We start from the raw sequence: 26,329 nt of genomic DNA, 5'->3' as shown, positions 1-26,329 counted from the left end.
CTCTTTCGTACCGATTTCATTTTTCCTGGAGCTAACAATTGCCTAATTTTTTCACATACTTGCTTCTCTGTCTTCAGTGCAGTTTAAGCAGATATGGTCAGACACACAGCAGTGAGGTTCCCAAACACGGCATGGGTGACCGCCAGCCCTTCTCTTCCCAGGACGTCTCCTGGCCAGCCTCCTCCAGCCGGGACTGCTGCTGTCCAGGGTCCTTGACTCCTACCTCGGCACTGTCCTCACCATCGTGGGCATGTCAGGTCCCCCCATCTTCCTTGCCCTTGGTTTATTCCCATTTTGCCAAACACCTTCCAGTGGTTTTCTGAGAAAGGCATTTTTGCTCTTTGCGTGTTTGAAAACATCTTTACTCCTCCCTGAAACTCGATTGATCATTTGACTGGGTGTAGAATTATGGGTTGAAAGTTATGTTTTCTCAGAATTTTGAGGGTGGTTGGTATTCCATCCACCATTTTCCTGTCTGGTTCCTTTTGTCTGTGATCTGTTTTCTCTGGGGAATTTTAGAATTTCCCTTTTATCCTGGGTGTTTTAGTTTTCGGGGTGAGGCACCTTGGGCTAGGAGTTTTTTCAGGCTTGGCGCTCACCAGACCTTGTCAGGAGACTCTTGCCTTCGTCCTTTGATTTTTTTTTTTTTTTTTTTTTTTTTCTTTCCTTTCACTCCCTTCTCTCTGTCGTCTTTCTGGAGCTTAACTGGCTAATGGGCCACCTAACCTGATCCTGTGATGGTGATTGTCCTTCTCTTTGTCTTCGTGCTCCAGGCTTTGGAAGAGGTGTTGAGCTTTAAAATTGTTATTAGCGTTTGAATTTCAAAACACACTGGCTGGGTTTCCTTTCTCGAGGTAGCACGCAGCTCATCCTCTAGGGACCCTGCCGGACGTAGGGGCACCCTGCTGCCCCCCGATTAGTGGCTGGGGCTGCCAGTGTGGGTGAGCTGCATACAGCGTCCAGCGCCCACTTCTCTCCATCACGGGGGTGGTGGGAGCCCTGCTTCATGGGTGTGGGAGGTTCACTGGCTAAATGCAGGGCTGTGCTCAGTCAGAATACCACCTGGCACCTCGCAGGCACTCAGCTGACATTGGTGATGTCACTCCTGTTAGCAGGCATTAACTGTTAACTCCCCGAGGGCGTAAAGTGTCGTTTCCTTGAGGTTCTGCTGGTTTCGTTGAGGCGCTGTCCCCCTTTCCCCCAGCCCCCTTGTTTTGGCCGCTTTCTCCCCCGTCTGCAGGTCCCGAGCCGTCGGTTCGTGTTGAATCTGGAGCCGCTTGCGGAGCCAGCAGCTAGTCCTGTGCGAGGTGGGCTCTCCAGCCGGAGGGCTTCCTGGGGCTGATCTTTCTCTCGGGCCCTGTGGGCGTTTGAAGCTTCAGGACTTTGTCCCTTGATTTGTCACTTTGGAGAGGAGGCCCAGGGAGGGTGGGGACTTCACTCCTGGCAGCTAGCGTTCGGAGATCAGGAAGGGGGCGGGAGTCGCCACCTGACGGGATGGGCACAAGCTTGGGGACCCAGCGGTTCAGTACAAGACCTTCTGCCATCTCTGTGCCCAGGGTCCGGTGTGGAGCCTGGCTGAGGCCCTCAGCACATTGGGACCTTGGCCTCCTGTGCACACTTAGACCATCCCCACCAAAGTGTAAGAGACTCTTCGATACAGAGAACAAACTGAGCGTTGCTAGAAAGGTGTTGGGTGGGTGGGGGATGGGCTAAATGGGGGATGGGCATTGAGGAGGGCACTTGTTGGGATGAGCACTGGGCGCCATATGTAAGTGATGAATCACTAAATTCTACTGAGACCAGTATTACACTACATGTTCACTAACTTGGATCTAAAAAAAAAAAAAAGACTGTCGGGACGCCTGGGTGGCTCAGTCGGTTAAGTGTCCCACTTCGGCTCGGGTCGTGATCTCACAGTTCATGAGTTGGAGCCCCGCGGCAGGCTCTGTGCTGACAGCTTGGAGTCTAGAGCCTGCTTCCGATCCTGTGTCTCCCTCTCTCTCTGCCTCTCCCCCTGCTTGCGCTCTGTCTCTCTCCCTCTCTGGAAAATAAAGGAGAAGAAAAAAAAAAAAACACTGTCACCACCACGCCTGCCACCCCTCGCCATCATCTGTCTGTCAGAGCCTGCTCACCACCATTGCCTTGTGGACGGACGCCTTTCCAGTTCCTCTCTGGCCCCTTAGTGGCAGCGGGAGAGATGTAAGCGTGTTGCAGACAGAGAGTCTGAGGTGGGCTCTTCGAGGCTGCGAAGCATGTGTCATAGTTTCCGAGTTTGATCTGAACATTTACTAAGTAAGTTCTGCATCGGCCAGATGACCCCCTCCTGGCAAAGTGCCTCCGTGTGGACTGTGCCAGTGCGCGGGGTCCTTGCTGCGGCCGTGTGGAGCCGCGGCGCCACAGAGGTGGCCAGCAGGTGCTAGCGTTGCCCGTATGACACTGAGCCATCGTGCGGGGCATGACAGGTTTAAAGGCGCCGCTCGGTGCCCTTAGTGCCGTGTTTATGGTTTTAGCATCACACCAGTAACATCTGTACTTTACATCTGTAAAGTAACAGCCATCACATTAAATTCATGTTGGTAGTTTAAATGTTATTGGTTTTGTAATCTTCTTGGTGTTTAGTTTATATATTTATATACGTTTTGATTTTAGAGCTCTTCTAAACTCTGCAGACAGCATTTTCTAAATTTAGATTCATGCATATTTACGTAGCTTAATGAAAGTCATTTCTCACCAGTGGCAGTCATGGGAGTTTCTCTTTTAAAAGATTCAGTCCATTTTAATTAAGTTTAAAAATCACTGACAGAGCTAGAATACCATTAATTATATAATATTGTACACCCCCTGGGTATGAATGACAGAGATTTAGTGCCATTTAGTCCAATACAGAATATTTTAATTTCATTTAAGCAAATTGGGTTATTTTGAGTAATTTAATTTAAAAAGTGGCACTTCTAACAAGCCTAATTCTTTTCCAGATCTAACTGGTTTTGTTTTTGTTTTTGTTTTTGTTTTTGTTTTTTTAAAGGAAAGCAAGAAATCCCAGGCAGAAAATTCAGTGTGTGTTTAAAAGTCAGCGCACAGGGGTTCTGGGTGGTTCAATGGGTTGAGCTTGATCTCAGCTCAGGTCTTGATCTCGGGGTCTTGAGTTTGAGCCCCACATTGGGCTCCTGGGGTGGAGCCTCTTTAGAAACAGTAGAGTGAGAGCTCGTTTCCCAGGAAGTCCTATAATAACTACTATCTAACTAAAATGTTTGCTCACACCTTTAAGATTTGTATTGCATTATGACAACCTCAGGGGGAGGGTCTTTTTTTTGTTTTGTTTTATTTTGTACTTTTTAAAATTTACATCCAAATTAGTTAGCATGTAGTGCAACAATGATTTCAGGAGTAGATTCCTTAGCTCCCTGTACCCATTTAGCCCATTCCCCCTCCCACAGCCCCTCCAGTAACCCTCTGTTTGTTCTCCATATTTAAGAGTCTCTTATGTTTTGTCCCCCTCCCTGTTATTATATTATTTTTGCTTCCCTTCCCTTATGTTCATCTGTTTTGTCTCTTAAAGTCCTCATATGAGTGAAGTTGTATGATTTTTGTCTTTCTCTAACTTCACTTAGCATAATACCCTCCAGTTCCATCCACATAGTTGCAAGTGGCAAGATTTCATTATTTTTGATTGTCGTGTAATACTCCATTGTATGTGTATACCACATCTTCTTTATCCATTTATCCATCGATGGACATTTGGGCTCTTTCCATATTTTGGCTATTGTTGATAGCGCTGCTATAAACATGGGGGTGCCTGTGTCCCTTCGAAACAGCACACCTGTATCCCGTGGATAAATGCCTAGTAGTGCAATTGCTGGGTCAAAGGGTAGTTCTATTTTTAGTTTTTTGGAGAATCCATAATGTTTTCCAGAGTGGCTGCACCAGCTTGCACTGCCACCAACAGTGCAAAAGAGGTCCTCTTTCTCCGCGTCTTCACCAACATCTGTTGTTGCCTGAGTTGTTAATGTTAGCCATTCTGACAGGTGTGAGGTGGTATCTCATTGTGGTTTTGATTTGCATTTCCCTGATGATGAGTGATGTTGAGCTTTTTTTCATGTGTTGGTTGGCCATCTGGATGTCTTCCTTGGAGAAGTGTCTGTTCATGTCTTTTGCCCATGTCTTCACTGGATTATTTGTTTTTTGGGTGTGAGTTTAATAAGTTCTTTATAGACTTTGGTTGTGCAGCAGTATTTGGGTTTAAGCCCCTTGGCCTCAGCGGAGCTGTAGCCCCGCAGGTGGAGAGCACACACTCATCTGCCAGGCACACAGGCCTTTCGTGTTGGTGCCCCAGCAGCGGGGGGAGGTTCTGATCCAGCCCTTCCAGCCCTTCCTCGGAGCCTCTGGAGAGGAGATTGTCTGGGGCAGGTGAAGAGTCCCGGTGGTAGAGGAGCAGGCTGACAGTGGCCTGTGCAGGACCGAAGCCGTCTTTGTCCTGATTCAGTCTGCACTCAGCACCCCTGGGCTGAAGACAACCAGGTTTTCTATTTTTTTGCTCCAGGAGTCCATTTCATGAGTTCAGATCTATTGTTTCTAGGCCTTAGCCTTAGGTACCTAAGGACTTTTCCAGCACTTGGCTTTGTTCTTTGTACCCTTTGCCTGTAGTGAGCTGATGACCAAGATCCTTGTCAGAAATTCCGTACCCAACCAGCAGTGTCTGACTAGATAATGATGGCGTCATTATTGTCATTATCAATGCTAGTGACTGTACCCAGTCGGTGAAGTAGAGTTTGTGCTGTTTGTAGGGATATTGTGTACAGAAGGCAGCAAAAGTTACTGCAAAGAATGTTAAAAACATTCTGTCAATATCATGTAAGAATCAGATTTATTTTAAAAGTTCATATTAGGCATGCATTATAAAATTAGAGCCAGTCTTCTAGGACCAGTTCTTTTCTGTTTTTCTTTTCAAAATTAATTTTCTAAATTTTTACTCTATATCCTTCTCTCAAGACATCACAGTCTAGATAAATCCTGGTGCCCTAGGGACCAGGTGTTCAATCCGTTGAGCAAAACCCATAAGCCCATATGTGTTCTTGGGCTCTGGGCACCACAATCAGAATTGGCTGCTTGGTAATTACAAGTTTCCCATGAAAATTTTGCTTTATCCAATAGGGAGAAAGTTGTATATGTTTTTATTTTTCTTTTGAACCTTTACTGATTTTTGGTATTGATTATGCCTCCTTTCAAAATCATAATCTGATAAATTGCTTCTGTATTTTATTGACAGCTGACATCATCTCAACTGTTGAATTTAATTACTCTGGAGATCTGCTTGCAACGGGAGACAAGGGCGGCAGAGTCGTTATTTTTCAGCGGGAACAAGAGGTCAGTAATTCACTGTACACAAACCAAATGAATTGCAGCCTTTCTCATGTCACTGGGAAGGAAGGAAAGCAGCACAGCACGTTGTCAGTCTCTAAGTTCACTTGGATTCGGTTACATCACATTAACCATATAGAATCTTCTTATCTCAGGGCTGAGCAAGATCTGTGTTTCAGCTCACTGACGTCCACCCTCTCAGCTCCGATTAAGTCCCCTGTGCCCTTACGTTCGGGGAGGAGAGTCCTCGCCCTACCCACAGGCTGTCGTGAGGACCAGATGAAGGATTGGGCGGTGGGGTTCTGCATTCTTTTGCTTTCATCCTGTAATTAATTCAAGTGACTGTCGGTGAAAACCACTTCACGAGCCAGTGGAGGTGGCGGCTCCCAGCCGTGCTGTCCAGCAGTAAGTATGCTCTGAACGGCTCCTGCGGCACTAGCCGCGGGGAAGGTTCTGTGTATGCTGGGGGGCCGTGAATTCTGTGTCCCTCCTCAGAGGTGAGCAGCAGTCTTGTACCCCCCCCCCCGAGGCCCCACCATCAGTGCTGGGAGGAAGGAGTCCTCACTGGGGCCTGAAGGACCCCACAGGTGAATCGCAATCACGAGCACTGCTTTTTCAGTCACTCCCGCTTTGTGGGGGGAAAGGGCAGAGAAACCCATGTTTTTCAGTTATGCGTAAGAGGAGAATGGGAGGCAGAACCAGGCCTTGCAGCCCCCCCCCATTTTATTTCTGGGGAGCCTCGTCAGAGTTCATGATGAGTTCTGGTGAAGGAAGCAAGATGGCCTGGTGCCCCGCTCGTCTGTTGTGCACACGTTCCGGGGCAGAACCACCGGGAAGCCAGGCTTGGGTTTGTGGAAAGCCATCTGTCTTTTCTCTTGACAGAGTCACACACAGGCCCTCGTCTGTGTCCAGGCAGGTCAGTGTGGGGTTACTTTCTCATCTGCAGATTCTGGTGTCTACGTTTTTGTGGCAGAACTGGTGTGGCAGCTAGTGGGCCCTGGAATCTAGCACATCCGTGCGGCAGTGAATGCTGGCCCTGCCACCAGAGAGGAGGCACGTAGGGGCATCTGTAGGAGAGGGAGCCCTGGGTGCCCCAGTCAGTGGAGGATGGCTTCTGTAAATGAGGCGAGGTGTGCCCACATCTCATTGGAATATACATGTTGCAGCTCTAATTTTGCTATGTCTGTATAGATTACAATTTTTTTTTCATATTTTTTAAATGTTTATTTATTGTTGAGAGAGAGAGCGTGAGCAGGGGAAGAGCAGGGGTGGGGGTGGGGACACAGAATCCGAAGCAGGCTCCGGGCTCCGAGCTGTCAGCACAGAGCCCGACGTGGGGATCGAACTCACAGACCGTGAGATCATGACCTGAGCAGATGTCAGACGCTTACCCAACTGAGCCGGGTGCCCCTAAAAAAATTTTTTTTAATGTTTATTTTTGAGAGCGAGTGTGAGTGGGGGAGGGGCAGAGAGAAAGGGAGACACAGAATCAGAATCAGGCTCCAGGCTCTAAACTGTCTGCACAGAGCCCAACGTGGGGCTCAAACTCATGAACCGTGAGATCATGACCTGAGCCAAAGTTGGACGCTTACCCGACTGAGCCACCCCATGTGCCCCAATTAAAAAAATTTTTTTAATCTTATTTTTTCTGATTTGGAATGGTGAGAATTCTTGTGAATAATATTTATTGTCATTAGTCTTTGAAAATCTTCACAGATGATTTGGCAAGTTCATAGTTTTGCATTCTTTCCCCAGAGGTAGATTAGGACATGGCACTCCTTAAGTAGAACTGTGTACCTGATCCTTTTCGGCAGAAGTAAAAGTGGTTGGTGGTGTTTATTACTTTTAGCAGAAGGATTATTTTTAGCAGATTGCTGAGCCATAGCTGTCCTAAATTTAAGAATTGACTTCAGCGCCTTAAGGTTTGCCATTTTAATGATATCCTTATAGAAAACTTTCCTCATTTTTGTGGGTCATCATTGAAATCTAAAAACTGTCTACTTCAACTGTGAAATAGATTGTGGTAAAACTCAAGCATCTTGTTAGAAAATATGTTAACGCTTTTGAGAACCTGTAGTATAAAGTGTTTAGTTAAGATGGATTAAATCATTATTAATAAAGTGCAGCAGCAGATTTATACAGCAAACAGGTGGTCAGAGTTGTTTAAGTTTGATAAACCCAACCACCTGCAACTCACTAATCCCTGGGCAATGTGTTTCCCCATCCTTTTCTCGATACTTTGGTTAACATAAAAAGAGCTTTCATATTCCATCTGCTTTTAAAATATTTTAGTGGTTGCTGTATGTAACCCTCACTGTAGACTTGGATTTTTCCAGCGCTGTCCGTTAAACGGCCCAGCCGTTTCTGCAGAGCCGCGGAGCCCGGGGGCTGCCGGGACACAGCAGGGCCCTGCCTGATGGCGGGGGGGGGGGGGGGGGGGGGGCGGCATGAGTGTCAGGCTGAGCGATCAGGGAGATAGGGAGCCCTCCAGACATCCGGGGGTAGGGAGCACGGTTCGAAGTATTGATCTTGGAGCTTTTTCCCCTCTCAGCAGCAGAGCCCTGTTTCGGGAAGCCCGGTGTGGCAGTCTCCAGGGAGCAGAGCTTGGGGACGTGGCTGTGCAGCCCTCGTCCTCAGAGCACAGCTTTGCACCTGACCGCGCGAACTGCTGTGTTTGCGTCGAGTCCGCTGACGCCAGCGCTCGGCACGTCTGCCAACAAGATAGGCCTCCCGCCACCTGCGGATCACAGCTCCCAGCGGCTCGGGCCGTCGGCCTGGGCCCTCGCTCTCTCCTCTGTTCTGCCTCTCCTGGGACAGGACGGGGCGTGGAGACCGCTCACTGCCCCTCGGGGTCTCAGCCTGTTGCGGGGGGGGGGGGGGGGGGCCTGGTCGGGCAGTTACAGCAGGAAGACGGCCCCGCAGTGTCAGGAGCATCCATTCTGGTTCTTGCACACGGTGGCCGGGGAAGGAGAGCAGCGCTTCGGCGCGGGCGCCTCACGGATTGGTTCAGATTCTGCTGTTTCTCGAAGTGGATTGTGGTCCTGAGCCCTGGGACTGAGGACTCGACAGATTTTTCTTTCCTAAATCGTCCCATTTCATTTTTCTCGTCAGCAAGTTAGAAGCATCTGCTGGCAAATGCTGCTTCTCTCGTGGACGTTGGCCCACCGGGCACAGCGCACGCGTGGAGGCCACCTGCCAGATCCCAGGGTCCGTGTGTGGCTTCTGGGAGTGTGCAGCAGTGGAGAGATCAAGGCAGCTTTGGGGGTGTTTCCTCATAATGCTTGATCTTAACTCAGAGATATAAAGAAATCTAGACGTAAACTCCCTCTGTTTCATTCGGTTTCTCTGACACACTTCCTAAAGTGTTAAAAAATGTAAGACTAAAGATGCTGACTCGATAGCAAGAATTAAACAAAATTTTAAAATTAAAAAAAATTAAAACAATTATATTAATTACGTATTCTTACTGTTTTATAGAAAATGTCATTTGAGACATACAGAAGATTTTAGGTATTAATATAAGTATATTATGAACCCACCACCCAGGTTTTACTCTTTCGTAAAAGAAAACCAAGCCCTTGGCAGGTGGGTGAGGCTCCCGTGTGCCCTCCCCGTGCCATCTTCCAGCTTCATCCCCAAGTCTTACCTTACTCTCCCTCGGCCTTCCCAGAGTTGGTCATGACTTTGAAGACGGCCTGTATCTTTCCGAGCGTGTGTTTATACTTTTACTGCAACATGTAGAATTGTTTTATGTGTGTTAAAAATCCACATAACAGGTATCCTCTACCGGTGGTGGCCACCGCATAAGTGCCATTCGATGGCCCTCCTCCCGGTGGGCACGAGCGCGGTCTGGGCCGGCTGCCCCAGGGCCCAGGGGGTGCACTCACCCACTGTGGGCCCTCGGCCTCTCTCCAGAAGTGCACGCACGGCAGGGCCTGCTCACGTTTGCGGAACCCTGGCTCACGTGCACCTGGAGCGTGTGCCTAGGACAGAGACGGAAGGTCTGGGAAATCTCTGTTACTTGTTTTTTCCACGTGAATTAATTTGGAGTGTCATCTGTTTAATAACTTTTGACCCGGGATTTTGTTTAACTTTTTAAAAGTGTGTGCGGTCATTTTATAGTCATATTGGTAGTACGGAGTTTTTCTTTGCACTGTGCTTTGTTCATTAAAACAGCCTCCTGTTTCCTTGCAGAATAAAAGCCGCCCTCACTCGAGGGGAGAATATAATGTTTACAGTACCTTTCAAAGTCATGAACCAGAGTTTGACTATTTGAAAAGTCTAGAAATTGAGGAAAAAATCAATAAAATTAGGTGGCTACCACAACAGAATGCTGCTCATTTTCTACTCTCTACAAACGGTAAGAGTTTTGTTTTTGTAAGTGGTTATTTGGTGTAGGATTTTATTTTTAATTTTCTGGGTAGAGGTTCCTTTTTTACTTTAACCCATTCTAGAAAATGTTTCTGTTTAAACTTCGGGGAGAGGGTAAATTATTAGCTAGGCAGCAGGTGGTAGGCTGAGGACTTAAAGAACACAGAGGTGAGCACGCACACGCTCCCCATATGGCGCTGCCCTGCGGCACACACGCCGCTTCTTTACTTACTGTGCCGACAGAACGTCCAGGTTTATCCGTAACCGGAAGCTAAGGTTCAGAGGCTCATAGCTTAGAAATCCACATAGAACCACACGGTTTTCTGATGTAATACTCGACTAACAGTGGTGCGTGCTAAGGTTTTTCTTTTAATACGGAGACTAAGATTTCTATTTTCAGATAAAACTATTAAATTATGGAAAATAAGCGAGCGGGACAAAAGAGCAGAAGGTTACAACTTGAAAGATGAAGACGGACGGCTTCGAGACCCATTCCGAATTACGGCGCTGAGGGTACGCGCTGCGTCTCCTCACACTACTCGGTTCTCTTGCTAGTTAATCGGGGACAGTGCGTGCGTCTTCATAGAGGAGACCGCTGAGTGGGGCCCCTGTGGGGTCCGCCTTTTCCGGCCCATGGAGGCTGTCTGCGATCACAGTCGCCGCTATTTGTATGTGTTACGGTCGGGTTTCCTGTGCGTCACGTAAGCAGGAAGTCACACGGCGTCTTCAGAAAGCACGATGACACTAAAGAGACTCAGATCTAACTCCACAACAGATCCTTCTAAGCGTGTCGACCCCCTTCACTTGCAAAGGTCCTGAGTAGTGCGTGGGTCGTGGTGACGTCCACATGGGATTCGGAACGTTGCCCTGGGTGGAGCCGCGTGGGCCGCAGACGCTGGCTTTCACGGAGTTCCCTGGGTTAGCTGGGGCATGTTCTCAGGTTTCCGAATCATCACTTCTTTTTCTAACTGTGAAATTAAAAAAAATTCTTCCCTCCCTTTTTTGCTGACCCTGAGCCCAGTATGAAATGACTGTCACTTCTGGTACCTAGATTTTTTTTTTTTTTTTACTTTTTAACGTCTATGACGTTGAGTAAAACTAACTGAACAGGCTCTCAGGGTCTTGTAATTGGCCCCCCGGTGCGCGCCCTGGCCGGTGTGTACAGCAAGACGGGATATGGCGAAGGAGGTGGGGCATTAGTTCGGAGGCCTGTCCTAAAACCGCTGCCTGGTACACGGGAAAATTGTCGGCTGGCTGGTTTCTTTTCTAATGAGGTTTAAAAACTTTGCTGAATACTGTTCACCAAGTGAAGACCTAGTTAGTGCATATGTTCCAGGTTAGTAGGAAGGTGTGACAGGGAAGGACACCGTCCCGCAGAGACCCTTCCCCGCACCACACCCCACCGCAGTGACGCTGGGCGCGCACAGCATACTGGGATGGCGGGCACACGGGTCAGAGCCACAGCCCGGCAGCGGAGGCGGCGCTCCCCGTGGTTCAGGAAACAGCAGCGTGCGGCTGAGTAGCATTGCCCAGGAGGAGAGCGGGCTGGGTCAGCCTCTTCCAAGGCTCTCGGGTCCCAAGTGTTGCCGTGTGTCCAGGGGCTGATTCCGAGAAGCGACGTAATATACTCGGGTGGAGTTTATAAAACTGATTTGAACCGAGATGTGTCGATCTGAACATTGGTGATTTCTGCTGCCCCGGTTACCGCTTTCACATCCACGTGGCAGCGAGAAACCACTCAGAGTGACGGTGGCACTGGTGTCAGCTGCCAACACCTGAAGCGCCTCTAAGTGGGATGGGCTGGAGAAGGCATTGGGCGCCCTGCTCTGGCCTCCTGTCGGTCCCCGGCTGCCCTCACGGCCTCCCGCCTGCCCGCCGGCTGGCACACTCTCCCCGCTGCTGGAAACCTGCTTCCCCCTGAGCGCACCGCACGCTCACGTGCCTCTACCGTAAAAACCATAGGTCTTATTTGAGTAAATAAAAACCAGTGCTGGTTTTATTCAGAGGCTCTTTTATGTGTTCAGCCCAAATAAAATTGGTCTAATTGGTGGCCAGAGTGCGATTTCCTCAGAAACTGCTTTTGTTAATCCCAGTGGGGTTTAAGACATCACAGGCTGTAAATAGACTGGTCTTTGTGAGTTTAAGCCCATATTTGATTTCTTAACTGCCTCTCTAAAAGCTAAAAATAGAGTATTTGTCTAAACTTAGCTGAGTGGGAGTCAAATACTGCTTTTTTTTTTTTTTGAACGTTTATTCATTTTTGATAGAGCATGAGTGGGGGAAGGGGGGGGTACACAGAATTGAAAGCAGGCTCCAGGCTCTGAGCTGTCATCACAGAGCCCGACGCGGGGCTCGAACTCATGGGCTGTGAGATCCTGACCTGAGCTGAAGTCGGATGCTTACCTGACTGAGCCACCCAGGCACCCCAAATACTGCTCTATTTAAACTTTGTTTTTCTCTTAAATTATTTTAGCACCAAAAAAGGAATTTAATTAGGAGGAAGAGGCTTTCAGGCCTGGCATTAAAGTTGCCACGTGTCTTGATCAGTTGAAAGACTGGTTGAGGGCTGTGGCCACCCTCCCTGTGCCCCGCAGGGCAGAGGGGCCAGCGTGTGGTCGGCCCCTGTCTGCTTGAGGTGCAGGAAGCAGTGTTGATGAATGTTTCTCCAGGCAGTTTGCAGACTTTTGGTCAGAGAAGACGAAACGAGAGGTGCTCCCTTTGGCTTTTAATTAGAAAAATAACGAGTTACTACTGTTCATTTTTTATTGTGATTTTAAAGCTTCTGTCTTCTTTTCCATTGGATGTCAGTGATGTTGGGACTTTTTTCTTTTTCTCACGCGTGGACACGATGACGCACAATGGCGCCCCTGCCGCTGGTGTGGGCATGTGTGTGTTTGGGCCGGCCCCGTCCCTCCCGCTTTGCCTGGCTGACTCCACGTCTCCATGGTGGCATAGGTGTCCTGTCCCCTGACCACAGCGCACAGCACAGAGATGGGGTTTTTGTGCCCCCTTTTTAAAAGTTTCTTGTTGAAGCATAATCTGTGTACCAAAAACTGCCTCTGCCGTATAAGTGAACGGCTCCATGGGTATTTCCAGGCTGACTTGCCCGCGGAGCCAGCAGCAGATCAGGCATGGTACCTCAGCTCCCTGGGGGGCCCCCGTGCGCTCTCCTGTCCCCGCACCCCCTCCGAGGTGCGTGGCATTTGCACCGAGCAGACCAGCTGTGTAGTGTCCCTTTTAAAGGCAGTGGCTGCGAGGGAGAGAAAGGGATGGGGGTTCTTGACGGAGTCTCCCATGGAGACTTTGCTGTCCTTGTGGCTTCGGGGACACACGGGAAGGAGAAGCCAAGCATTAGGCATCGGTGCGCTGGAAGCACTTTGTTAGGTGCCAGTTCAGTGTGCCCTTCGACGGACGTAACCGGCCCTGGCGGTGGCCGCAGGGAGGGACAGGACCCCGTTTGTAGCCTGTTTTCATAGCTCTGGTAATTGCTTATTTGGGGTATTGTGTGTACGAAACCGTTAGCTCACTGTGAACTCGGGTTTGTTCCTTTTTGTTTTCTGCTGTCTTGAAGTGTTGTAATTTTATGCTGCAGTGATCTTTGTTTTGAATTCCTGTCTCCTTCCGTTTTTAGGTTCCAATATTGAAGCCCATGGATCTTATGGTAGAAGCAAGTCCACGACGAATTTTTGCCAATGCTCATACATACCATATAAATTCCATTTCAGTAAATAGTGATCATGAAACGTATCTTTCTGCAGATGACCTGAGAATTAATCTATGGCATTTAGAAATCACAGATAGGAGCTTCAGTATCCTTCATCAGATGGCGGTCTCGGCATTTTTTCACGTTTGTCCTTCAGAGACGTGGTTCTCTGTGCACGTCTCTTCCTGCGTCTGAGTCTCCTCTTCTACACGCTTGCTGCACGGTAGCCCGTGGTGGAGGTTCCCTGGGATTTGGAGCATCCCTAAAAATGGAAACTACTTTCTGCCTTTGGGGAGGGTTCTCTATGTAATGAGAATGACCAAGTCTATTGCCCCCGGGTTAATGAGAGGCTGTTTTAAATAGCATCTGTTGGAGGCTCCGTTGTTGCCTGCCCGCCCCCCCCCCCCCAAATCTGCTAGTAGATAATAGACTGGAAAACACTGGCTGTGGTTCGAGTGATGTTTAATCATCCAACCCAAGAAGTGACACGTAAGAATTGTGTCTTAAAAGATTTGTTTAAGGCGTATTCAAAAGAGTGGTGCAGTGGCACTGTTATGAAGGTGAAAGTCTGCCAATTATTGGTTAGGCAAGTTCTTGATTTCTCCAGAAATGAGAGTCCTGTCACATGTGCACGTCAGGGGGCTTCAGTCAGGATTTCCCATGTTCTGGAGCGATGTCCGGCTGGCCGGAGCGGGACGGGCGTCCGCGGGGTCACCTGGGCTGCATGTGACGCCTCCACTCAGGACAGTCCACGAAATCAAGCATATATACCTTTCAGATTCAAGCATGTCACACGTGATTTTTATTATCTGTTGTCCTTTTACTTGATTCGGTTATTTCCTGACCGTGGTAACTCGTTTCCCGAAGAGCGTGCGGGCCTGGCTGCGGGAGGAGGCCCGCTTGAGCGAGGGGCCGCTGTGGCCGCCGCACTTTCTGTGTCTCTTCCTCTGCAACCTTGCAAAACGTCCCGGCTTAGGAGGCTCATGCCCGTGGTCCCTGCCTTCTCTTTATTCTCCCTAAATTGTTCTCTTTTAAATCAGTGTTTCTCCCATTAGTACATGACTGTTTGGAACAAACTTCCAATAAGCGGAGAAGTTCTTCCCCCTCCGTCGTTCCAGACAGCCATGGTAGGTGGCGGTGTGCACGCCTGCAGCCTTTTTCCGGCAGCGCACGGACGCGTGTGTTCGGAAGCGCTGGGCTCATCCTCTGCTTGGTGGTAGTGACGTGACGTTCCAAGCGCTCGGGAATGTCAGCGGCCGAGTTCAGCTCTGGGACCTTAATTAGCATCGAGTCCCTCAGGCCGTCCAGGCCTTTCTCCTCCTCCGGAAACCTGCACTCCTGGGGGGCCGCCTAGGGCTTTGTAAAACCCCAAAGCCAGTGGGCACGGAGCCGCGTGCACGGGGCCTGGTGCACAACAGTGAGCCTCTGCCGTCAGCCTCGTTTTTTCCACCGCATCCTGACCGCCTTTTTCGTATCCGTGAGACTCCAGGTGTGTAACTGCAGGGTTTGGAGCTCTTGAAGGTTTGCGGCTCCGCACCGTGCTCTGTGTGCCCCTTGAGCCCAAGGACTGGCGCTGGGGCGCAGGCCGTGTGTGGTACCACTTCCGTGCGGGCTTTGGGACGGGCACCCCCGCCCCCTCGGCGTGCTTGTTTTCAGCAGAGCATTGGATCTTCTGAAAAATAACTTTTCACATTAGTGAAACCAAACAGACCATTTTTAATTTCCTCGATTATAGGTGAGTTAAAGTATTTGCTGTTGATTTACCGTCCATTAGTGTGAAGTTTTTTTGGTGTCCCTTGTAATTTTTCTCCTGTCGGAAGCTCCTGTTTTTCCTTCATGATTGGCGAGCGGTCTCAATTCATAAACGATTTGTGTACGCACTCAGTTTTCGTTGCCTTTATAAAATTTTGTCTCCCCATCGTGTTCCGAACGCCCTTCCTTGTGACCTAGATTTTGAGACACATACGCTTTGACATACTTTTTTGCATCTGTTAACACTATCTTATTTTTCCTAACACGATTACTTTAAAAATACCTTTGATCCATTCACACGAGACCTCCGGCAGCGAATTGTGCTCTTTCCGGACACTCAGCCCCCGCCCTGTGCCCTTGGACCTCTGCGCCCGTCCGCTCGCCGAAGGCCGGCCCTCCTCTCACCCTGGTCAACGTTGCGGATCACGCCCTGCGCGTGAGGGGAGCGCGGCTCGCTCTGTTCAGGTGCCTCCCCACCTGCCTGGGCGGTTTCCTCACGGGCTGGCACGGACTCCGGTTCTTGAACTTACCGGGAACTCTGCCCTGGCGCTCGGCGCCGGGGTGCCCTGTGAGCTTCCCTGGACTCCCAGCAGCCCCTGGGCGTGGCCCAGGTCTCCACCCTACATAGCAGTGCACAGGGTCGGCTGCAGGGCTGCAGTCCCTCCAGGATCGCTGCCCACACTGGGTGCTGTCCAGTGACACGCTGTGGCGTCACCTAGTTGTCAGTGGAAGGGTTCATCTGGCCCCCGTCGTTCCATCCCGGCCCGTAGCCAGATTCCACTCTCCTCTTGTGTTTTTCAGTTAAGTGATTTCCGTATTTGGCAAGCTATGCTGTTCTAACTACTTAGAACCAGCTCTTGATGGCAGATGAAAAGATTCCTAGAAAAGCAGAATCTTGGAATTTGGCAGGTCTCGTGTGTGTGTGACGTATGGATAGAAGTATGGGATTTTCGCACGGGTCTTACACCATCAAGCACCTATGATCTTGCCGTGAACGTCTTGTGGAACGTTAGTGGCAGCAGTGGTCCGGGCCTGCTGAGCCGCGGCCCTGTGGTCTGAGCTGCGCTTAGGTGACACAGGCCCTCTTCCCGGCGTGTTCCCCTGCATGCCATCTGTGTGGTCACCTCCTTTACGTGGCCACTCTTAACGCTCACGGTGGGTTTTTCCCGCCTGCCGTTCGCGTGGACGTGGTCAAAGCTGCCGAGCACCTGCCTTAACCGTGTGCCTCCAGACATCGTGGACATCAAGCCCGTAAACATGGAGGAGCTGACGGAGGTGATCACCGCGGCCGAGTTCCACCCGCACCAGTGCAACGTGTTCGTCTACAGCAGCAGCAAAGGGACCATCAGGCTGTGCGACATGCGCTCCTCAGCCCTGTGCGACAGACACTCTAAGTGTAAGTGCCTGGAGGGCTCAGCTTGCCTCGTTTAAATCTGCCTGTTCTCCAGGCGCAAGACCGTCTCCAGAGACTTAGGGTTCCTTCCGTTCCGCTCCCACCCGCGCAGGCGTAGGACCTGCTGTCGATCACCAGTCCCGGGGGGCTCTCGCGTGGGCCATTGCTGGCGCCACGTGGACGGTGAGGGCAAGGTCCCGTAGACTTTCCGTTAGATGTGCCTCGGAGGGGCGGCCCGTAGTGGTACTCCCGTCACAGTCTCAGGGCTGCGTCTGAGGGCTCCCAGGCCGGGGCCGGCCGAGAACCGTGTGTTGCCTCCACCTCCGTGCGCTAGGACCTCGTGCGGCTGCTAGAGCACATTTCACTCGTGGTCGTTCTTGGCTGTCGCGATGGGCTCTGTTCACAAGTGAGCTTTGCTGCCCTGGAAGGCACTTCCCTCAGGTGACGCTCTAGCACTTTAATCCGCTGAGCCTTGAAGTTTCTTCTAGGTGAGGAGAGTTTTATCTTGTTTTCAGTTTTAGCCATAAAGAGTAGGCCCGGCTTTATAGAAGAGCAGAAGCGTGTGTGTGTCCTCCCTTGTGTCCCATGGTGGGGACTGGACTGCACAGCAAGCTTTGCCGGCGTGTCCCCGGAGCCCGCGAGGGCGCCTCGATTCCCGTGTCCTGGGACGCGCTCTCCTTCGGGGGAGTCAGTCCATTGACCGTTCTGTTTGCGGTGGCTCCCCTGCCGAGCACGGCCACACAGCAGCGCCTCACGTCAGATGTGCTTGCCGACTGGTTCACGGGAACCTTTTTGCCTTATTCTCGTTTTTCTGAGGCTAAAGTGTGTTTTCAAGAATTCTGTCCTCTTTATAGGAGTCCTGCAGTGAAGAGTCAGCTTCGTATGATGTTGACCTGTGTCTCTCAAGATTAATGGTCTTTTTTTTCTTTTTTTAGTTTATTTAAGTGATCTCTAGATCTAATGTGGGACTTGAACTCATAACCCAAGATCAAGAGTCGCACACTGTTACCGACTGAGCCAGCCAGGCGCCCCTCACCATGATATTCTTGAAGAGACCATTTTGCAAAGATGCCAGGAGTAGCTCTTGTCGGTAGTTTCTTTGAGGAAACACTCGGCATTGCCAGTAGCTAGCTTGCTTAAAATTCATTCCACGTGCAGAGCCAAGAAACATACAGGTTCCCATGTTTAAAAAGAAACAAAAGGCTAAAGCGGCTTAAAGTGAAGTGCAGAGACCCTCACTCGAAGCTTCCTGAGCCGAGGGTGTGATGGCACCCTGGGGGACTGGGGGGCTCACGGAGCCTCTGGGGCCGCTGTGGCCGCGCAGGTAGGGGGCTGTTGAGTTTCTGCTGAAACCGCAAAACCTGTAGGAGAAAGGAATGTCTGCCGAGGAAGCATCTGGAATCTTTCTGAAAGTAATTGGGTCTTGTTAATGGAACTTGGCTCCCAGACAGCAGAGACCGACACGGACTTTGGCGGGTGGGACCATCCGGAGGTTACAGTCTGGACCCAGTGTGCCCAGGCGGCGCCACCTCTGTCTTCCTGTGACACGGGACAGGGCTGCTTGGGCACCCGGGTGTCTGTGGTTGCGACCTGTGGTTAGCATGGCGGTTCTTGACCGCAGTCCACGCCGGCATGTCGGGGGCGGATTCCCTGGGCCTCAGCCGTGGGCATGCTGCTCCCGGGTCTGGGCGGGATCGGGGGGTTTCTGATGCTGTCCCCTGTCAGTGACTGGCCCCGGGCCACCTCCTCGAAGTCTCTGAAGCACAGGAGGTGAAGGCCAGAAAACTCACAGACTGGAAAGGTCAGGAGCTCGAGTGGCATGCGGGCTGTGCCCCCCTCTGGGGTCCCCGGGAAGGGCCTGGAGCCCGGAGCATGGTTCGTCCTCCGGCTTTTAAACAGAAGCCGAACACGTTGTGTTTTCCAGTTTTTGAAGAACCCGAAGATCCCAGCAGCAGGTCCTTCTTCTCCGAAATCATCTCCTCCATCTCCGACGTGAGGTTCAGTCACAGCGGCCGGTACATGATGACCCGAGACTACCTGTCGGTGAAGGTGTGGGACCTCAACATGGAGAGCCGGCCCGTCGAGACCCACCAGGTGAGACCGCCGCACCGGGACGGCGCCACGTCTGCCCGCGGCGCCGTCTAACTTTCCTGTGGTTTCGTTAAGGTGCACGAGTACCTGCGCAGCAAGCTGTGCTCTCTGTACGAGAACGACTGCATCTTCGACAAGTTCGAGTGCTGCTGGGGCGGCTCAGACAGGTGAGGCCGCGGGCAGGCCCGCACGGGAGGCAGGGGGCTTCGGGGTGGGGGGGAGCCGGGGGTGGGGGCGCCGGTTGTGCCGAGCCGTGCTTTGAAGGCTGGTTTTCAGGCTCTCGACAGTTTGTTTTTATTTATTTAATGTTTTGTTTTGAGAGGGAGCGAGCGCCAGCATGCGCACACACAGGGGAGGGGCAGAGAGAGTCCCAGGCAGCCTCCGCACTGTCAGCACAGAGCCCGACGTGGGGCTCGATCCCACAAACCCTGACATCATGATCTGAACCGAAAGCCGGAGTCGGATGCTTAATGGACTGAGCCACCCAGGTGCCTCCCCCCTCCAACCCCAGCCCGCTGCCCCCACCAGACGGTTTCCGTGGAGAGAAGGTGCTCAGGAGCAAGTTCTCCCCATGCTTGTGGTGCTTACAGTACCTGTGGTACTAAGGTTCTTTTGGGCTGTTTTCTAAATGCTTTTAAAGTAACGTGTCATGTCCTGCTGCCGAGAGGACTGTGACGGAAGGGACTGGGGCGGTGGCCCCCTCAGCATGTGACCGGCCGCATTCCAGTGGCCTTTCCTGCGGGAGAGGAGCGGGGAGCGCCCTGCCGGCTCACTGCTGGTGGTGCTCCGGTGGCAGGGCCTGGTGGCCTCCGCAGTGTGGTAGTTCCGGTGCCTCGGGAATGTGTCTTGTGCCCGTTCGTCAGAGAGGACGACGCCAGTAGTGCCGAGGATCGTGTCATTGCTGTCAAACGACACGTTGCGTTTGTGGTGCTGGGAAGGGGCGGTCCCACGTGACCGAAGGAAACTGCACAGCAGCCAGGATGAAGCGGGGGTTGGAAGTAGAAGGTCAAGGGAACCCTGGGTGCCGGGCTGGCCCGCGGGCATCCGGTCCCAGGACCCAGGTCTTCACAGCTGAGGTCTGGTGCAGTTACAGCCTGGGGCCCACGCACAGTGCACAGTGATGGGGAGACCCTCGAGGGTTCTGGAGGAGGCATCATCCGTCTACATTCAGAGTCCCAAGGGACATCTGTCTGAGACTTTGAGCATAAAAGTCCCCTGAGATTTGTAACCATCAGCCTGTCCCCCCTCACGGGATGTGGAGTATGTGTACTGGCGGCCTGATCTGGAAAAGCTACTGCGGGCCTGGGTGCTACGTAGCAGGCCGGGCTCTGGGCATCAGGAGGAACAGACCTTTTCGGGCCTAGGCTTTTACCTGATTTACGTGCCGACCCTCCACCTCTTGGTGTTTTGTGGATGCTGCTGGAGACACGAGTCCCCCAGGGCAGACTCCGGGCTCCAGACCCCTGGCCTTGCAGGGTAGCGTGAGCTCCGTGCGGGCACCGGTTTTCCAAGGCTCCCGCGCCGCACAGGAGTGACACAAGGGGCCCAGGCCGGGCCGCACAAGCAGCGGGGTTGGTGTCACATCCAGCGTGACTGGGCTTCTCAGAAAATGGGGAGCCCACCTGCCCGTGGACGCTGCGGAGCCCAGACTCGGGGCCCAGGGAGAGAGCACTCGAGAATCACATTCTTGGCACAGCCACGAAGACGCGGAGGGGCACCCCGCACCCATGGTGGATTGCCTCTCCCGGTACACCCAGGGCTCGAGATTTCCCCAGATGTATAGGTAAAAACTACCAAGTACGTGAAGGAAAGCTACTGTGAACAAGTCCAAAACAGCAGCAAAACTGAACCTCTGCGGATTCAGATACTGGAACTGTAAGCTGCAGAGTATAAGGTAAGAGGGCTGAAAATGTTTCCAGACTGAAGGAAGGAACCAAAAAAACCTGAGCAGGGAACCATGAGCAAAACCACTAGAAATGACCCGAGAGATTTATAAACGGAGCAAACAGAACTTCTGGAAAGGAACTACTCAGTGGTTGAAAATGACCATGGGTTCAGTAGGAGATCCCGGGCAGTTAGAGAACAGGAGAAGCCGTTGTCTGGGGCCCAGCGCGGAGCTCCAGGGGTAGGATCTGCAGAAGGGCACGAGCATGGAGGCTGGGGGAGGGGCACCCGGTGAAACACGTGTTAGAGGCGTGCCCAGGAGCAGAGAACTATGGAGAAGTGATGTCCGATGCGATGATGGCCAGGAACTGCCTGTAACAGACGAAGACTTGAGGAACAGGTTCAGGAAGCACAGAATTCCATGTCTGTGTCCTATGAAATCCCAGGGCACCGCAGGCAGAGAGAGGTTAAAAGCAGCATGGGGAAAAAAGACGCGCTACCTGGAGAAGGGACAGTCAGGCTGGGAGCGGCCTTCTCAGCACAGCAGGTACACGGGATGGTGGGACGCAGCGTGTTGTCCTTCCTTGTGACCGCTGTCACTGCCCGCCGAGATAAATGATCGGTCGCTCAGAACAGTGTGCAGTAAAGCGCATTCAGATGGGGGACGGTTCACCCTGACCAGAAGCTTCCAGGATAGATCTCGGGGGTGTACTTCCAGGAAAGGACGTGACCCCAGAAGGTGGCTCTGAGAGCTCAGGCAGGCGCACGGCCACCACCAGCCCTGGCCCTGTGAGCAAAGCTGAGGAATATCGACTCTGAGCTGTGCTGATGCAAGCTGGTTGCCTGTGTTGTGGGGACAGGTTACAGCTGTCCCTCAGCCATCTAGTACACGAGTTGGGCGTGACTGAGAGACGGGGCCAGAGCCGTGAAGGAGCAGCACCCACCTGGAAGAGACCGAAGGACTTCTTGTACAAGCCCCGGCCCCAGACAGTGAAGAAAAATTTAGGGAACTTCACCCACTTTAACGTTGTAAACTTGTTTTATATCAAAATGCGACAGTGAAAACCCACGAAAGCAGATAGGACCAGCCAAGAGCGGAGCGTCCAGAATCAGTGAAAGAATCGGAGAGTGACAGCTCACAAGCGGGAACTAACAGAAACAGAAAGAAGACGAGAGCGCTGGGTCTCAGTAGTCGGCATGTTAAAGGGACAAGGACACCTTCTCACAGCCTTTACAACGGTGGGCTGAGGGCGGAGCCCGACGGCCTTGACCGTGGCCCTCCTTTTGAGACGCAGCGGCCCACGTGGGTCAGGCACCTGGTGCGTGTGCAGGCAAGAAACATGCTCAGAAACCGGAGCTAGCAAACCCTTGAGGGGCCCCTGTGTTCGCCATCAGGTGAGCGGACAGGAACACTGTTGTCTGTCCGTAACGTTTGCCACTAAAAACGAGTGAAAACCGATGAATTAAAACTACACATATCACATGGGTGATCTCACAAGGATAGTAAGCAAAGAAAGCATAGTGTGGAAGAATGCGTATGATTTGATGATTTCTGTGTTCTCTAGAACACGCAAGAAGGTATTGATTTTAAGAATACATAACTACTCCAAACGGAAACACGTACAGGAATGCTACTCCTCTTCTGTAACGGTTCCCAGCAGGGCCTCCGGGTGGGAGATCTGTCTGTCTAGAGAGGTACACAGTGGGATTTGACCATGTTAGCAGTGGCTTATGGGTAGAAGGATAGTCGTGTTTTTCTTTATGCCTTTTGGTATATCGGGAATACTGAAAACTGCCTTCAAATTACCGGTTCCCAGGAATATTCAGAGGCTTCCCAGTAAGGTTTACCTGTTCTCCCGCCCTTGCAGCGCTCCCCCGCCTTCTTGCAGGAAGCGTCTCCCGTGGGATGGTGTGACGTTGGGGGGGCACCCGCACCCTGCCTGAGACCATGCTGTCCTGTGACACCTCTTGGCCGTGCTCGGGTTGTCTGGCAAAAATGGACGTAGCCACTTACCCCTGAGTCCACTCGGCCACCTAGGGAACAGGAGGACATCTGTCCAGGTGCTCAGGAGGGTTGTCACTCACATGGTCTGGGTAGTGGGCACACCCACCTCCCCTGCAGGCTTGCAGGTCAGACGTTTTAAAGAAATACCGAATCTGTCAGAGTTGGTCTGCTTTCATTTCTGCCGCACGCCAGTTCTCACCAGTGTCGAGCACAAAACCGCACCCTCCTGAAGAGCTCTTCCCGGTCTCTGTTCCGAGGAATCGTGGCAGACACGCTTGACTTCGAGCAGCGTGGACGGAAGGGCCGCGTCGGCACACTTCCTGCCCAGCCTTCCTTGGACGTGGTCTTGTACACGAGGCTGACCTGGGGAGCGCCTTGGTCTGAGCGGCGCCGGGCCTCTCCTGAGCGCCGCGTGCTCCTGGGCTTAGACCGCACAGGCTGAGTACGGGTAGTGGAAGGAGTCCTTCTCTGGCCGTCCTGTTTTCCGGGTGCGGTTTTAGATGAGGTGAGGCAGGCACTGAGGGATTTGCCTGTGTCGGGGTCAGCCGCTAGCCGTGCCCGAGCCGGGAGACCGCGGGGTCCTCGGAAGAGACTGGGGAGCCACGGGGACCGGGCCGGGTCTGCGGGATCCGCAGGGCGAGGTCTGAACACCCTCCTCATCTGGAGCAGGGCTCGTTCTAAAGCCACGGGCGAAATCCTGGCAACGCTTGTCAGCCATTTTTCTCAGTGTTGTTAAAAAACAGACCAGCAGTTTCTACCAGTATAGCAGGAACATTTTTGACTTCAGAGACCGTGGAGGCCTTAGGTATTAATCCTGGAGAGAGGAGAATGTGGGCAGAGCCGCAGCATCTGAGATTCACCCCGAGGTCTTCCCCTTTGTACACCTGTCGCTTCGCATGAACGAGCTTCTTGGCATTAAATGAATTAAAAAGTATTCTTTGATGAGGTGTGTTTGCAGGGACACTGACAGGTCTAGTGTCTACTGAACACAAGTCAGTTTTGTATCACTGACAAAGTGCAAATGTTTGAGACTTGAAAATACCCCGTTGTCCGTGGCTGGGACAGGTGGCCGTGTCGGGTTTTTTTTCTTTTTCTCTTAAAAACACAGTAACGTGGGGTGTTGGCTGGCTCGGTCGGAGGAGCGTGAGGCTCTTGATCTGAGAGTCGTGAATTCAGACCCCACTCCGGGTGAGGAGCTCACTTCAAACAGAAAACATCAATGGAATCAAGTGTGGCTGCTCCTTTTCTATTCTGTAATATTTCTTTTCGCGGACGTGATTACGTACGTGAAGTTCAGTAGGCGATTTTCACTGTTTTTCTCTGCCAACCATTATTTTCACGTCTTGCTTCTGAAACGATCTTGTCAGGTAGGGGAGGGGTGAGGGCAGGTGACCCTCGCCAGGCGTCCAGGGCGCTGGGCCCCCCCGTGTGGTAAGGTATCCGTGCCTCGTGCCTGACCAGCACTGCTCTCTCTCGTTGTGCACAGCGCCATCATGACCGGTTCCTACAACAACTTCTTCCGAATGTTCGATCGAAATACACGGAGGGATGTCACGCTGGAAGCTTCCAGGGAGAACAGCAAGCCCCGAGCCAGCTTAAAGCCTCGGAAAGTGTGTACAGGCGGGAAGAGAAAGAAGGACGAGATCAGTGTGGACAGTCTGGACTTCAACAAGAAGATTCTGCACACGGCCTGGCACCCAGCGGAGAACATCATCGCCGTGGCCGCTACCAACAACCTGTACATCTTCCAGGACAAGGTCAACTAGGGAGGCCGGCGCGGGGACTGAGCCCGGCCATTGCCCCAGAGGAGGGACGCCGTCATCCTCTCCGCGAGGAGCAGTGTGGGCCCCGCTCCCCTCGCGGGCTGGAGGGGCTGCCCGCCTGCGGGGCAAGCCGTGGGCGCCGCTCACGCCCGAAACCTGCCCGGCGCCGCATCGGCGGGCCGTGCTCGATAAAGGCCATTACTCACAATAAATGTATTTATTTAAGTCTGAGCCTTCCTTTCCAGTTTATAGACCAAAAAATTAACACCGGGAGAAAAGTCTCTCCATGAGCCCCCCCCCTCCCCCGCCCCCCTCCCTTCACTCTTGGGGACCGCTCCCCACCCGCAGTCCCCTGAGGCCTGGTGGCCCGGCCACAGGCTGGATTCGGCGAGCAGGCTCCGGCCGCTCTCCTCACCCACGCACCTGTGTCCGCCGCCACACCTTCCGGTGTGGCCAGTGAATAAAAGTGACACATTCTGAGAAGTGTTTTTAAGTCTAAGACAAGTATCGGCTTTTTATTTGCTTTCATTGCATATAACGGAATTACGCAGAATTACGCTTTGGAACGGTTTCGAACCCTCGTCCTTCACTGGCAGGACGGTGGCACGTGCATTACCTCAAACTCGGACCCTGCCCGGCCCCGAACTTGCGTTCGTTTTCTTTCGTTTCTGTAGAAGTCGGCCAGGTGACGCGCCAGGTAAGGCTGGGGGAGCCCCTCAGAAAGGATTCGAGGATAGACCGGTGCTGCCGTGCCCGCAACACCGGTGTCCAGTGAGCCGCCCCGCGCACGCCGGGGAATGTGACGAGTCCCGGGGGTGGTCCCTTTAGAAAGCGCCGAAACCCTACGCATGCGGAGTCTCATGGTGCGTTTCGAGCCAGCAGAACGAACAGTTTTAATTCCCACGTGCTGCCACCGCTGCCTGGCTGTATTTTAAAAGTAGGATCTTTGATGCCAGAAATCAGGATTTCCCAGGACAGAAACTATAGAGGGGGGATTGGAACTTACTGGGATTTCACACACGGGCCCAAACCGCAGCGTCCTCTGTGCACCGGGGCGCCGGGTGCACACGCCGCTGTTGAGGGCGTGAGAGCGAATGTTTTGTTAATGAACGTTCTGTTCGTTACCCTGATTTAACGTAACAGCTCCGCTTTAGTTCCCATTCAGTTAGAAGTGGAGAGTTTAAAACAATTCTTACTTGTACATGCGTCGTGGCACAAGTTCCAGACCTGAGACCCAGAGCAGAGTTCTCCAAGTGTTCGTCCGCTGCGGTCCTTCGCAAAAAAAAAGCAGTTCTAACAGAATTGTATATATTTGTTCAACTATTTTGACCAAAAAGTTTAATAAATTTTAAATGTTTAACTGGATTTGCATTGTGTGTTCAGACGGCTTTTCCCATTGAGTAGAAATTGAGCCTCTGCGTCGCGGGGGACCCAGCAGAGGGGAAACGCTGGGGCGCGGACCCCGGTGGCGCCCTCTCCGACTCCGGGGTTCCCCGCTTGCTCTCAGGAGCTGGGACCTGTGCGGGATGCACGCTCGAGAGGCGGGCATGTCTCCCCTGCGCCGCTTCCTCCTCGACGTGCATTTCCAGGTGAGCCTTTTGTCCCCCCGACGAGGGAAAATCCCTAGTTTTCAGACTTCATTTATTTCGCTCATTTATGTTCTTCATGAAATACGTATTTTCTAAAACGTTCCCCTTTTCTCGTTTACAAATCCAGAAATTGTCTCTGTTCCTCAAAGTCAGTTGTGTGAATTGTTTTCATTCTTAGGGTCCCGTGCTGCTGTTTTCCTAGAAGTTTTCGTGCTCTACGCAGGCCAGTGACCTGGGTCGGGATGGATAATCTTTATTCATGAGAAATGGAGCTTCTGAAAGTCCGTGTGAGACTCAGCCTGGTTGTCCTGTGTCTGCAGATCACTGGCACTGGTGACGGGACAGCACGACAAATGCCACGATTCCACCTGCTGTCCTGAGGAGCTGCGCGGCCCCACTTCTCCGAACCAGAGGCCCATC

General features: G+C 52.1%; 1 protein-coding gene across 1 annotated transcript in view; it reads left to right on the top strand.

The window, feature by feature from the left end:
• The window catches only part of PPP2R2D (protein phosphatase 2 regulatory subunit Bdelta), a 51,033-nt gene extending 26,209 nt beyond the window's left edge, over positions 1–24,824 (top strand). The window contains exons 3-10 of the mRNA XM_030335533.1: positions 5,267–5,364; positions 9,553–9,718; positions 10,130–10,242; positions 13,361–13,538; positions 16,416–16,580; positions 18,502–18,671; positions 18,744–18,835; positions 24,044–24,824. Coding sequence (XP_030191393.1) covers positions 5,267–5,364; positions 9,553–9,718; positions 10,130–10,242; positions 13,361–13,538; positions 16,416–16,580; positions 18,502–18,671; positions 18,744–18,835; positions 24,044–24,323 — 1,262 coding nt within the window. The 3' untranslated portion in view covers positions 24,324–24,824. The remainder of the gene's footprint in view (positions 1–5,266; positions 5,365–9,552; positions 9,719–10,129; positions 10,243–13,360; positions 13,539–16,415; positions 16,581–18,501; positions 18,672–18,743; positions 18,836–24,043) is intronic.
• The last annotated feature ends 1,505 nt before the right edge of the window (positions 24,825–26,329 follow it).

Source organism: Lynx canadensis, chromosome D2 (genome assembly GCF_007474595.2).
Source record: "Lynx canadensis isolate LIC74 chromosome D2, mLynCan4.pri.v2, whole genome shotgun sequence".
Classification (NCBI taxonomy): domain Eukaryota; kingdom Metazoa; phylum Chordata; class Mammalia; order Carnivora; family Felidae; genus Lynx; species Lynx canadensis.
This window is presented reverse-complemented; position numbering and strand designations above follow the sequence as displayed.